This window comes from Melospiza melodia, chromosome 3 (genome assembly GCF_035770615.1).
Source record: "Melospiza melodia melodia isolate bMelMel2 chromosome 3, bMelMel2.pri, whole genome shotgun sequence".
In the NCBI taxonomy this organism is placed as follows: Eukaryota; Metazoa; Chordata; class Aves; order Passeriformes; family Passerellidae; genus Melospiza; species Melospiza melodia.
In genome coordinates, this window is record NC_086196.1 from 118,486,592 (window position 1) to 118,500,932 (window position 14,341).

A 14,341-nucleotide genomic window follows, 5' to 3' on the forward strand; every position below is an offset into this window, starting at 1 on the left:
CTGTTCAATGGCAAAGGCAGCTTTTTCTGAACTGCAAATAAGATGCAACCAATTAACAGAAATCCGAATGGAAAATTAACCCTTGTGCTAACCAGCAGTGAAAATTAGGTTGTTTTGGTGCATGTTGCTCAACCCTTAAAAGTTTGAGAGTTACTTGGTATGTTCATAACTGCAAAAATAAAAAAAAAAAACAAAACTAGGGAGAGAGAAAAGAACTAGCAAGAAAATAAAGATCACTTACTAGAATAAATAACATGCAAGTTAAATTTCTAGTGGAATTGGGAAAAGCAACAATTTAGCCAACAATGTCCATTTATATTAAATAAGACAGTAAAATTCTGTATGTGAATGGAAGCACTAAATATTCAGGAGGCTGTCTATAAACAACTCCAGTGTAGTAAGAACTCTGCCACCCTCCTGGCTCAAGGTTTGTTATCTTTCTTGTATTTGTAGGAAAATGTGAAGAATACTTTCACTGTTAGTTAAATTGCTGCATACATAGTGGTCAGGAGAGTCATTAGAATCTTCAGTGCTATTATTTTTGGTAAAACAAAAATTTTCTGCTTCTGTTCTCTGTAATATTTTGCTTTATGTTAAAACTAATCAAGCTTAGCTATAGCCAAATTGGCTTGCCAAATTGCCAGCACCTGCTTTCTAGGATGTCCAGTTCTGCATTTATAATAGATCAGAATTAAATAGTTCAATGGTTTTCCCATAGAAAATGGACAGTGTAAGAAATCAACTGTTTTGATACATTATGCCCTTTGTGATGATGGGGACTAACAGGTGTTTGACTAATACAGCAAAGTACCCTCACAATCATCTTCAAAGTGGCTATAAATGAGTTCTGGTGAAAACTGACCTAACTAACACTAAGTTTTAACTTTGTCTATTGATACTAATAATATGAGTGGAAAATCATATTTGCCTACCTGCTAAGATAAGGATTAAGCTAGTAATTCAAATTCATGCTCAAAAAATAAACCTGATTGTGTGAGGCCATTGTGCTTAGTTTTAGTACTGCATTTATGTCACGGTAGTATAACTTGTAGGAATTGTTTTATCACTGTTTCCATTCTCATTCAGAAATAAATTTCAGACTTGAAGCCCATAAAAACTGAATTTATACTGGACAATTTCAGGTACTAAGCTGTTTGATATGAATCTTCCATTAATGAACAATTTAATGGAGAGCAATATAATTTAAGATGACAATGCAGTGACTGGAAAGAGTGATCTTGTCAAAGTCCTCAGTCTATTTCTAAAATGGCTATAAAATATTACTGTAGTTCCTTGCAAAATAAAGGTTGTAGAACAGGAACTTTTGCCCCACTGTAAGACAAAGCTGGAAGGCCATTCTAAGCTTTCTTTAGAATAGGAATAATAAATCTAATTTCTAAAAACAAAACCAAACCCTTCCTAGTTTCTAATGTCACATATACATATATATGTACATGTCAGGCATATTCTGTAAGAAGTTGGAAGATGTGAACTCTTGAAGAGGTTCATAACTATTGGAGACAAAGCATGTGGCGTATGTCAGGTGCATCTAGAATAACTGAGTAAGAAAGGAGTAGCAGTAGTGAATTTCTGTGATTCTGTTCATTGTCATCTTACAGATGGCTGCATGTTATTCACAAGAGGGAGGAGTGATGCTACTGCCGCAGCTGGGGGTCATCTCAGAATGAGCTTGGAAGAAAGTTCCTGGTGGCTGAGTGCAGGAGCAGTGTGTGAACACTCTGCAGTGATTGCACAGCAGCGATGCTTTGTGGAAGACAATCTGGGGGTTCACGGGGCAGAGCTGGGAAGGGCAGGAGGGGGAAAGTAGTCTGATCCTGTAATCTGGGTGGGTGGGTGGGTGTGGAGGAAGATATCTTGCACAACATAGGAGAAACATTTTTCTAGGAATAGGAGCAAGAGAGAAACAGCAAATTTTTTTGCATGTGCAAGCAAGCCTTGAATGTCACTAGATTTATTTTTTCCCCTCGGGTCCTTTATCAACAATCCAGTTACTGAGGGCACAGTGCTTTTATTTTGTTCCCTCTGGGATACATTCCTGGTAAAGCTTGTAATTGTAGGGGGTTTTTTTTCCTACTTCCTTGAAGGCATTATTGCACTTAAGTATCATTTGTGTATTGGTGCCAAATCTCCACCTGCAGGATAACTACTGGTTGTGTTGATGAACTTCTGGAGTCTTTCAGGAAGCTTTGCCTTCTTTACCCCCTAGGGAACTAAGTGAGTAAAGGTTTAAAAAAATGGTAAATCTGAGCATCAAGAGGCTACTGGGGAGTCTGCTTTCTACCTCAGTGACAATAGATACCAGACTTTGAGGTGAGATGGAAGAAAGAGAGCCAGGGGAAGGCCAGGTGAGCATAGCACCTCTGTGCTGTTTTGAGACTTCTTTATAGTGGTCATAGACAAAATGAGAGTTGCTTGGCCTCAGCAGCAAGAGGGCAGGTGGGGGCCTCAGATTCACAAGGTGTGTGCAGTGGTAGTTCATCAAAGGGAACAATGGGACTGGTGCAGGTTGTTCTGATGTGGAGTAGCACAGAAAAGGCACATTTCCAAATAGTTGCATAAGGATAGATTTGGCTGTGACATTTTTGGCAGCTGGTTGTCTTTCTGATTCATCAACTCTATGATGAATCAAAAAGTTGACAATAGTTGTTAAAAAATAGTGAATGTGGATAGTGTTAACAGGAATTAATGACAAGAGATGGCTAGTGCTCTGCTATTACACATGCTGTTAGGACTATGGGATGTGTATGAAATTGGTTTTAAATATTGAGTTGCAAGTGCCAGTTATAGTAGCAGTTGAATATAATTGTGAAGACATCCCCCAAAAAACAGAAAAAAACAAAGTATTTCCAAATAGATGTCACCAGCAATGATGAAACTGCAAGGTGAACCACTGCCATACAGGTTGTAAGCAACTGATGGTAGGGCACTTGTCTGGCTCTGTCCCATTCACACTTGAATGATCACAGGGGTGTGCTAACTTATTTTTTAAATGCTGTCTCCTTTAAGTGAAAACAATAATAATGCTCCTCATCTGATGAATGCTTCAGCATTAGCATTGGATTCATCCTTTCATGGTGGGGTGGTGTTTTAGGTTTATAGATCCTACAATGCATTAGGTAATATACAGAAAGAAGCCAGCAGCACAAATATTGCTTTCTTACAAAATTCAATGACCAGTTAATTACTTATAACAATAGACTTGGCTTACACCAAGCATGGAAAATACTGGCTGTCCCTTTATTCATCAAACAATGAGACAAAGCATTTGGTATCATATATCTCTTAATAACAGTGCATCTGGCATGTTTAGTAGGTTATATTATTATTGGACCATGAATAAAGGATTCAGTTATATATTGCTTCTTTCAAAAAGGGGTGTTCCACCTTCCTCCTCATAGTCATATTTACACCAGATAACAAGCCATTGGCAAGAAGCTTTGTGACCAAACACTGAGGATTCTTTTCAGTGCTTTCCATGCACTAGTCTTCCTGTTCCCAGTAAGGTCTGAAAAAGTCTTTGACAAATTAGAGGACTGGGCAATCACCCAACTGTATGAAGTTTAACAAAAGGCAAGCGCTGGATCTGCACCTGGGATGGGCAACCCTGAATGTACAGACAGACTGGGAATGAGATGCTGGATAGCAGCACCACATAAAGGGACCTGGGAGTCCTGGTCGATGGCAAGTTGAACATGAGCCAGCAGTGCCCTGGCAGCCAGGAGGGCCAACCCTGTCCTGGGGGCATCAGGCCCAGCATCACCAGCTGGGCAAGGGAGGGGATTGTCCTGCTCTGCTCTGCTCTGGGGCAGCCTCACCTCCAGTGCTGGGGGCAGCTCTGGGCACCACAATGTAAGAAAGACATTAAACTATCAGAGAGTGTCCAAGGAGGGCAACAAAGATGGGGAAGGCCTTGAGGGGAAGCTGTGTGAGGAGCGGCTGAGGGCACTGGGTGTGTTCAGCCTGGAGGAGACTGAGGGGAGACCTCACTGCAGTGACAGCTTCCTTGGGAGGGGAAGAGGGGGAGAAGGCACTGATCTCTGCTCTGTGGTGACAGTGACAGGACCCAAGGGAATGGCCTGAGTTGTATCAGGGAAGGTTTAGGTTGGATAATAGGACACCCAGAGGGTGCTTGGGCATTAGAACAGGCTCCCCAGGAAAGTGGTCACAGCACCAAGTCTGACAGACTTCAAGGAATGTTTGGAAAATGCTCTTGGGCATATGATGAGATATTTGAGGCGGACCTATGCAGCGCCTGTAGTGGGATTTTGATGGTCCTTGCTGGTCCCTTCCAACTCAAAATAGTCTATGATTCTGAGATGTAAGATGTCCTTTGTGACATCTCTCAAGCACCTTTAAAGAGATTTGTTGGGAGCAACTGCAGCCAGCACTTGACTACCACAAACTGTAGGTAGTTATCAGGTCAGAACACTGTAGCAATAATTGAGATGTACTGTGAATCTTTCTGACAGATGTTAATTTGTTTACCTTCTTGTAATGTTACATTGTTTTCTTTCAACTCTCATCAGTTTGAGACTTTGTATTTTCTGGTTTATTTGCCACATCAACTCTTCCTTCAAGGATCTTTAGTGTGGCCCTGAGAAGCTTTTATTATCATTCTAAGCATTTCAGCATTTTCTCATTATTTAGTGGACAGAATAAAGACTCAAATAACTTGGAGGCTGAGCAAAAGTGAACTGAGCTGTCTTAGGGTTTATTACAAACTAGCTAGGATTTATCTCTGCCCCTAGAACTTCCTAGCAAAGGACATTGTTGTGGCATATATTCCTTGTTTTACATAGTATACCTTACTATAAGATATCTCAGTTTCAGAAGAAAAGAACAATGGCAACTTCAGTTTTGTTTGTTGCAAAAGCTGTGTCTATGCTAGCAAACCAAAATGTGCCAGGGCACAGAGCTGCAGACTTGAAGCCCGGAGCTGACGCTGTTAAATTGTTGACAGCAGAGTCCCTGCACTAGGTCCGGGACAAGCAGCGTTCTCCCAAGCCACCCTTGGCATGGCTCAGGGGGAAGCTCAGGTCCAGCTGACAATGCAGATGCAGCTGTCCTGTTCTGGAGTTTTAAAAAGCCCAGTAATATGGACATGGCCACTGGCATGAGCAACTGGCCAGAAATTGAGTGGGCAGTCGTGCTCTTCAGATTACTACTATGGGTAAAACTCAAAACAGGAATACAGCAGTAAGAACACCTTACCTTCTGTGTACTGGATTTTGAAATCTTGTTGTCTGCAAATATGTCATGATCTGTCCTCTTACAGAGTCCTATGCTATTAGAATTATCTATCAGTGAATGAACTGAAAGGCATACATACCACTCTCCTGGGAGAAGAGAAAAATGTAAGTATGCTGGCTGCTGAAAAATTTCAACTGAAAAATCAGGGTTGGGAGTACATGGGAGCAACACAATTCAGAGGTACACTCAATGTGGTGAAATCTGGGATGCACCAAGACTGGCAATTTGTTAAACCCTGCTATGCAGGGTCTGAGGAAAGCACTTTCAGACATATATACAAACAAATTGATATATGGACTAAATAGACATCATTTTATTATAACAACTATATTGAAAATAAATTCCTCTGTATTTCTTCAATCTAGTTTTCATAAGATGCGTTTCTTTAGCTGATTGACTTTTAGTTTTATTTGATGCTTTATTTATAAGGGTCTGTCAAGAGGTAGCCAAATTTGATGCTAAAATATCAAGTTCTATTCCTTTTTCATTCAATCTTGGAAGTTAGATTTTAAAAAAAATTCACATGTGCAAAAACAAGCACTAGGCTTGTGCTCAAGAGCTTATTACATGAACACCCATCAGTGATGGGGTGAGAATGTGCATGACACTAACTATAAAATAATCTTTCCATTATTTTACCAATCAAAATATAGATACATCATTTTCCAACAGTGAGTTTCTGAGTGTCTAAAAAACTTCGTTTGCCCAGAACTGCCTGTTCCAGCTAGCTCACGATCCACAAATCTCTGCTTGTCTTGTTTGTACACCCTATCCATGGATCATTTTTTGAGCATGCTTACTAAGCTAGGTCCTAACCAAAGAGGGGGTTATGCAGTTTTAATTTACTCTTGTGTGCAGGAGGATCCCACTTCAGTTCAAATTCTTCCAAGAAAGAGAAATCAGTATTTTGTACCTCAGAACAGACTGAGTTAGCCACTTGGGAAAATATCCTCAAGAGTGGGTTCTTCTTAATCTCTGTTAAGAAAGCTGCTCCACTCTGCATGAGAAAACTACTGATTAGTCCATCTAGAATGATCACAATCTTTTAATCTTGTGGTAGGGCCTCACCTGGGAAAAGAGAGTCACATGTGCCAGTCTTCATCTTACATTAGTATTAGGTTAAAAACAAGGAAGCAAACAAAAAATGCAACCAGTGTCACGTATATGCAGGGATCATTTGCTGTCTGATCACACTCCTTGTGAAGCACTGGTACTCCACAACCTGTAAAATCAAGAGCTTGGTTCAATTACTTTAAATCAGCAGTTATCTTACACAATTTGTATCTCAATTAGTACACCATGCCTATGCAGCTCACCAGAGCTGGGCAAACTGAAAATATAAAATAATCCTTTCAAGGCACCAAGTAGATGCTATACAAGAATACAAAATGTTGAGAAATCTGGATCAGCAGACCAGTATTTTCTCAGAAGACTGAACAATAAATGGAGATCGGAATCTCAGTGATGCCTATTTCATGGATGACTGACAAATCACATATGCTACACAAAGTAGGCACTGTCAGCCAAATGGCTCAATGCTAACAGCCCTGAATTTTTACTGTAAGTGCAAATATTGGTACTACTCACTCTACATCATTGCTATTTGGGGGAAGTAGATATTTCAATTGCACTGAAATAAAAATACTAGGTTGGTCTAAACTAAAACAACATTAGAAGGAAGCACTTGGGAAAAACTAAGGATGGTCTTTAGGCTGGCAACAGAGCAAGGCTGTGTTGGATCAGACTAATGAGCTTTAAAATTATGTATCTGTTCTATCACTGGCTGTTCTTACCTGTCGAAGTGTGAGTTCTTCTAAAGACTGCTAAAATCCTTGCCATTGAGACTTCTGAGGCAAAAGTGAAGCCCAGATGGCTGTATTTTGAGGAAAAACATAGTTCTTAATTTGAAATCTTTCAAGCATTTCAATTCTTGAACTATGCCCTAGAGTTTATAGAGGGTCTTGCTTTATCTTCTCTGAAACAGAGAAATTTTGTATGCACTGATTGAATATTACTTCCTCCATGTATTTTATTCCTTTTCCTTGGTCTTAAATCCTATTCCTCAAGTATTTTTCCTTGATCCTAATTTTCTCCTGAACTCTAATTTTCTGAGATAAGGTGAAAGACTTAATGCAGTATTACAACAGAAGATGTGTTATTGTTTTGTTTCACTGGCTTCATATTAGAGTTCTAGGAAAAAAAATTACCATATTCTAAATGTTGAATATGTAATAAATAGAGCGGTCTTTTAAAAAGATTTACTACTGGCTATCGACAAGAGGGTTTTTTCTCCCCCTTATATTGATTTGGAGCCCATAAGGAGCATGAATGACTCATATAATTTCTTCAGTAGACTATTTTGAATGTAACATCATGAAATTATACCTACATTGTTCTGCTCATCTCTTCCCTGGGTAGATCTCACTGATATTTCTTACAGCCTCGTCTACTTTTATCTAAATTGCATATTAGCAAGTTTATCAGACTATACGTCTGATAACAATATCACAGAATCCCTTAAGTTATTACATAGATGTAAATATTTAACAGTCTTTTGTATTAACTCAGAGCAATTCCAAGTCTATATGAAAGCTAATGATAGCCAGCATCATTTTGAAAAATCAGGCAAATAACCTCTCATCTGTATTTTTAAAAGTTGTATTTTTAACAGGCTACTACAGTAAATGAAAACATCAAATCCATACCCCTAATTGGAAATGACCCTCAAACTTGGTTAAACAGAAATCTAAATTTTCATTTAGAGAAATGGAAAGACAAACAGTAGCCGAAGGCCACTATTAAATTGTGATTTAAGAAACTTCATAATTTACCAGTTTAAATAAAATTTGTTATTTAACACCTCAAGTAAGTCAGATGCAGAACACAAATATGAAACCACTGAAACAAATGAATGATACACATTATGTGGAGAATCTTCTGCTCAACAAAAATTGCCTTAGCATATTAGAGCACTTTACTACAAAGTGAAGTAACAGCAAACATTTTCAAAATTTTTGTAGAAGTAATAATCTAAACAAATAATTGTCAATATACAAAGCAACATAATTCCTATTTTCATTATGGAATAGCTCTCCTCTAAAATATACCCTGTGTATTAATTTTTTCAATGCTTCATTTAAAAAAACTTCTACATAATCCTTAGAAGACTCAGGAAACTTTGGAGACATCAAATAGACGTGAAAATAGACATGGCAAATATCCAAGAGTCTCTGTGAAGAAAAGCCCAATGGTAAACAATTAAGTACTGCATTTTAATAATTTTCTCAACATCCTCTGGATAATTAGGGAATGGATTCAGCATAGAAAGTTGAAATGTCAAATAGATCCAGGAAATTTAAATGAAAGTCTCTTTTACAAAATACAGGAACACAAATAAATTTACTTTAAAACAAAACAAACCCAAACAAAATCCCCAGCATGAACCCAGTAGAATTCCTCTATTCAGTAGGAATAATATAGGCCTTATTCTTAGTTTCTCTTTGTAAGGGAAGGTTTGCACTCAAAGATATAACAGTGAAACCGAAAGAATGTCAAGGCTGGTGCAATTCATATTTATTTGGGTAACAGCATATTAAAGAGGTTTTTAGGTTCATTGGATGAACTCCAACAAGGCTCATTTACCACTCAAAATATAAATGACATAAAGATCTACTTTCAAAAGCCTGATAGTAGATTTGCAGCTAATTATTTGTTTTTACACAAAATTGATAGAGAATATTTTCAGAGGCCAATCTATTTGTGTGCTTTAAAAAAAAATGTTAAATTGTCAGTGCTGCTGGTGGTTTGGGTAATACAGGTGCCTAATTCTAAGCTCCTCTTGGCCATTGGCGAGAAGCAAGCAGGAGTAACAGGAAATGTTTTCAAAAATAGTGGAGTGGGAAGACATGCACGTTCTGTGGTAAAGGGCACATTGAAATGGGAAATAAAGTAAGAAATAGAAGCCTACAGTTCAGTATTTAATATCTGATAAGGGTGGAATACAAAGCAGCTAAGCACTCTATTAGAAACTTCATAGTAGCAAGTTCAGGTAGGTTACCAATGCCGGGTGCAGAAAAGATAAGGATGTATTCTTGGCATGAAGCATGACCAAGCGAGTATTTAAATGAATTTTGATGTGAAGCTACTTAGTTAAGCTCCAAGTAATTGTTTGAAACTACAGAAGGAATTTGCTCATAGTAGTATGGTAATTTAGCACATGTGGCTCTTTCTGCATGAAGTTAACACAAATGATAATAATAAAAACCTTGCTGGCCTCACAGGCACTCATCACACACCTCTTGCCCTTGTAAAGTTTATGGCTGGTTTCAAGAGTAAGAATCAACAAGCAACTAGTGGTGATAATTCTCGTTTGAGATGGAAAAACTCACCAAAAAAACCCTGTTCAAGTAACCAACCAACCATCCAAACCCGAGGAAAACTTAGTCACTGCTTTATGTTGCTCTCAGCCACCCCCTGCCAATATCATGCTTCAAATATTTAGCTACATTGTTCAGCTTGACAATCTACAAACCCTAAATACTTTCCTTTGTCTGTAGAGAAAAGGAGAAGAGCAAATTTCAAAAGAAACAGAAAGGCTTTTCATGTCAAATACTGCCACTACTAGGGTCCAAAAAATGTACTTTCTGGGCACAAGGTATAAAATCATACTGACACAAAAAACCCCTGGCTAAAATATATCAGTAAAAAAACAAACAAAAAAACCTAACCCCAAACCCCTCAACCAACTAATCCTAAAAGTACAGAAAGATACCAGAAAATTCAAGAAGAAGCCAAAGATACTACATGCTTATCTGTCAAAGGTAACCAGTAATTCAAGAAAATTGTAATACATCTGTACTTGGATACTTATAGAGCTTATGGCACTTTCTAGGGGGGAAGAGGAGGATGGAAGAAAAAAAAAAAAGGCCAGGTTAGGGTGAAAAGAGACATCCCAAACCAGCAACTCTTAGGATCAGTCCATTGCTTAGTATAGCTGATGTGTAAAATCTACAGCAACAGGAAAAAAAATCTATGAAACTTTCTTTTTTTTTTTTTTTTGGTAAAATTAATTCAGTAATTGTGTCTGAATATTAACATTTGAAAGTCACAAAATGAAATCATTCAATTACTATTTTTTTATGAAGATCTTTCAGATTAATTTCTCCTGAAAACATTGAATCTTGCTGATGTATTTTATTTTAGAATAATGTAAGGTGAAAAGATGGCATGAAAGAAAAGGGATTATTAGAAAGCAAAACAATAAAGATAGTAAAAATTCAGAGATTATATTTTTCTTCACTTGTGTGCATTACAAAAAAATCTTCACTGAAAGAATAAAAAAACCTTTAAAAATATCTCTGAGAAATGAATGGAATATTTGTTACTGCTACAGGAATTCAATCTAACATGTATCACCAAGCAATAATAATTAGGTATTTTCTCTTGTGTGTGACTTTCATGTTGTGCCTCACATGCACATAAAAATCCCATCAGAAGTGGAATGTACATTTGTAAAAGCTATTTATTAAATATTACTAGTAGTACTGCAGTGCTCAAGCTCAAGCCTGGGATTATGATTTCATTTTGCTTGGTGATCAAAAAGAATTAAATAAAAGACACAATCCTTATTTTATTGTCAAAACACCAAGAACTTTTTGATTCTGTAGGCTGTATTTTGAACTGCAATAGGAAAAGTTATGAGTTGCCAAAAGAACAAGGAGGGTCAATATATCTAGGAGAGGTTTTCCTGTACTTTCAGACTCCTTAACTGCTAAAATTTTTCTATTGCTTGGTTTACAGTTTCAGTGATGTCATACGTCAGTATACTTTCTTTTATGTAAACATCAAGGGAAATTAAAATGTTAATCACATTATTCATGTAGCCCTTTGTTGTGAGAATCACCTATGAAAGATATTACAATACACATTTCACATTGCTAAGAAAAGATTCAAGTCACTTTATTTTTAAAATCTTTATTACACATTAAATATGATTTCATTTCCTTTTCAATTATTTGAAGCACGCATTTAAAATGAAGCTGAAACAGAGTGGTTATTGTAACAAATCTGGGAAAGGGAGATACATGTGCATTTAAAAATATATAGTGATCATAGCTGCAGATACAGTGATCAAATCCAGTACATACAGTCTTGCTTTTTTTTAATTAAAAAAATTATGCCTCAAAATTAATTTACCTTAAGGTTTAAAATTCTAGATTAGGATTTTAATGATTTTTAAGAACATGTGATAATTGTATATAAAAAATGCACAGCATCTAGACATCCACTATATAAATATAGTTTTTGTAATACAACAATAGAAATAAGTGATGTTTTAGCCTCCCTTCTTTAACATTTCAGGGTAACATTTCTTCAATAAAGCAGAAGGGTGATTGCAGCGAAGCTTGCTCACCATATCAAGCACAAAGCTTGAGCTTGTACACTGAGCTTGCAGGCCTTGGAAACACGTACAAAAATGTTCAATGCAGGTTACCCTCATCCATACAGAAATGTTGTTCAAATTTAATTTTGTTGAAAGTTAGACAGTTGAGAATTTCAGGGGCCTTTATGTACAGGAAAAAAATAGTTCTTTGTCTAGTTTCTGTACAATTTCAAATATGCTTTTGTCTTTGCTTCAAAAGTTGCATCAGTTAAAAACTGAGGCTAAAGACATGTTTAAAAATTACAGCTTGCCCCGTTTACATTGATCCCTGCTAAATTCATTCTTATTGTCCACGAACACATTCGTTCTTGCAAGGCCCAACCTCGATGAGAAAAAGCACAGACACGTTGCAAAACATAAAGACAACGAACCATTCTCCTTTAAATCCCTCATCAGATATGGATTTTTTTAAAAAAAGCTAATTATCAGCAAACACCGGCATTGGTTTTATTTTCTTTTAACTGTAAGCAGTAAAGAAACAGTTACAGCACAAACCGGAAGGTTTTATTCAGTACCCTCAAAGTAGCAAACATTAAATAAAGAAATTATTTAACTGCTAACCGGGCTCTGTACAATGTTGCAGCCTTTCAGGAACCTTCGGTAGGTTATCGATCCGCTGGTGATTTACCTCCAGTTCAGCCATGGGGTGCAGGCATCACCATCCCTCGCCGGTGCTCGCGTTGACAACGCTGCTCCTCTTGCCCACCGCTCCTGGAAGGCAGAAATTGGTCAGTCCCGCATGTCTGCTCTGCTTGGCGGCAAGAGCAATGAATAGAATCGTTATCAGCTGTCGGGGTTTGTTTGCTTGTTTTGGGTTTTGTTTCGTTGTTTTGGTTTTGTTTTTTTTTTTAAGGGAAGTTCTCAAAGCCAGAAAGCCAGCGCCCTGCGAGCCCTTCAACCCCCAGGCGGAGCCGCCTGGGCAGCGCAGCCGAACAAGGGAGAAAGGGATGAAGGCGAGTCTCTGGCTGCTGGGGGCTTGCTGGGATTTCCCCCCGCTGCAGACCCACGGCAGGAACCCGGGAGCGATGTTGCAAGAATAAGAACAACAACGCGTGACCCTGTGGCACTTACGCGCAGATGCCAAAGCCCCTGGCAGCGCCCCGAGGTCCCTGGCTGGCTCCGAGGGAGCGGGCTGGGCACAGGGGGAGCCGCGAGCCGGGGATGTGGAAGTGCCGGGCGTCCCCAGCCGGGCCGCGCTCCCCGGGGGCATTTTGGCTTCGCTCGCTTCCCATTCTTGCGGCGCTGGAACTCGGGAACTTCCAGCGCCGCCGCCGCGAGCCGCCGCGGCCCCGCCGCTGCCGCCGCAGCCCCTCCTCCTCGCCGTGCGTCGTATCCCTCCGCGCGCCGGCACCGCGCAGAGAAAGCGCCTTTCAGCCGCCCGCCCGCCCGCCGCCTTCCCGCCCACCCCGCCGACATCTTCTGCCACAGCCCGCCCGCCTTCCCGCTAATAAACGCGTAGCGCTCGCCCCTTTCTCCCCTCCAGCGCCGGACAGCGCTGGGGGCCGCCGCGGCAGCGGGGCGGTAGCCGGGGTCGGGAGAGTCCGGCTCCCCCCTTCCTGCCCTGCCCGGCCGCCCCCGCCAGGCAGCGCCGGGGGCTCGGGGGGGCGCGGGGGGAAGGGGCGGCGCGCGGGGCCGTGGGGGCTGAGGAGGGGGCGCGGAGGAGGAGGGGACTCTTTCTCCTGGCGGAGGGATCGCGCTCGCTCGCGCTGGCTGGCTGGCGACGGCGGCGGCGTTGGCGGCGGGCGGCTGCGAGTTGTTGTTTCCTCCTCCTCCTGCTGCTGCTGCTGCTGCCCGTGGGTTGAATGGTGGAGCCGAGACTCTCCCCGGTGAACGAGCAGTGACAGCGACCGGGCGGGCGCATTTCGCTGGGACCCGACGCTGCCGCGGGAGCGCGGCCCGGGCAACCCCCCTTCTCCCCCTTTTCCCCCTCCCCTCCCCGGTTTTCGCCTCGCCATGTCCGGGGACGGCGGCAGCCGGCACACGGCGGAGCTGCGAGCGGGTGAGTGGTGGCCGGGGGATCCGGAGAGGGGCGGCGGGCAGGGGGAAGAAAGGGAAGCCCGTGGGAGAGAGGCGAGCTCCAGCCCTGACGGCCTGTCCCCTCTCCGCAGAGCTCTACTTCCTCATCGCTCGCTTTTTGGAGGACGGACCATGCCAGCAAGCGGCTCAGGTAGGGGATGGAGGGATGGATGGATGAAGGGATGGATGGATGGCGCCGCCGGGCCTGGTGGGGAGGGGGCGGCCGGGCAGGGCGGCTGATCGGGCGGCGCGCTGGCCGCCTCGTCCTCCTTCTCCCTTTTTTTCTCTTTTTGAAACCTTTTCTCACGCCCCGCTTTTGTTGTTGCTGCAGGTCCTGATCCGAGAAGTGGCGGAGAAAGAGGTAAGAGCGGCGCCGTGCACCCGGCACTCGCCCCGCCTGCGGCCTCCCTCCCCCTTCCCTCGCTCTCCCGCTTCCCCCGCCCCATCCCGGGCGCTGCCGGGGGGCTCCTCGGGGGAGGGGGAGCCGCTCACGGGGCGCCCTCTCTTTCCTCCCGCAGCTGCTGCCCAAGCGCACGGACTGGACGGGCAAGGAGCATCCCCGGAGCTACGAGAACCTGGTAAGAGGAGCAGGCGCTGGTAACAGGAGAGAGC

General features: G+C 41.6%; 1 protein-coding gene across 3 annotated transcripts in view; it reads left to right on the forward strand.

The window, feature by feature from the left end:
* The first annotated feature begins 13,436 nt into the window (after positions 1–13,436).
* Positions 13,437–14,341, forward strand: part of PHIP (pleckstrin homology domain interacting protein) — a 108,369-nt gene continuing 107,464 nt past the window's right edge. For all 3 annotated transcript variants that reach the window (XM_063152879.1, XM_063152881.1, XM_063152880.1), the window contains exons 1-4: positions 13,437–13,712; positions 13,822–13,880; positions 14,061–14,090; positions 14,248–14,307. In XM_063152879.1, coding sequence (XP_063008949.1) covers positions 13,667–13,712; positions 13,822–13,880; positions 14,061–14,090; positions 14,248–14,307 — 195 coding nt within the window. In that variant the 5' untranslated portion in view covers positions 13,437–13,666. The remainder of the gene's footprint in view (positions 13,713–13,821; positions 13,881–14,060; positions 14,091–14,247; positions 14,308–14,341) is intronic.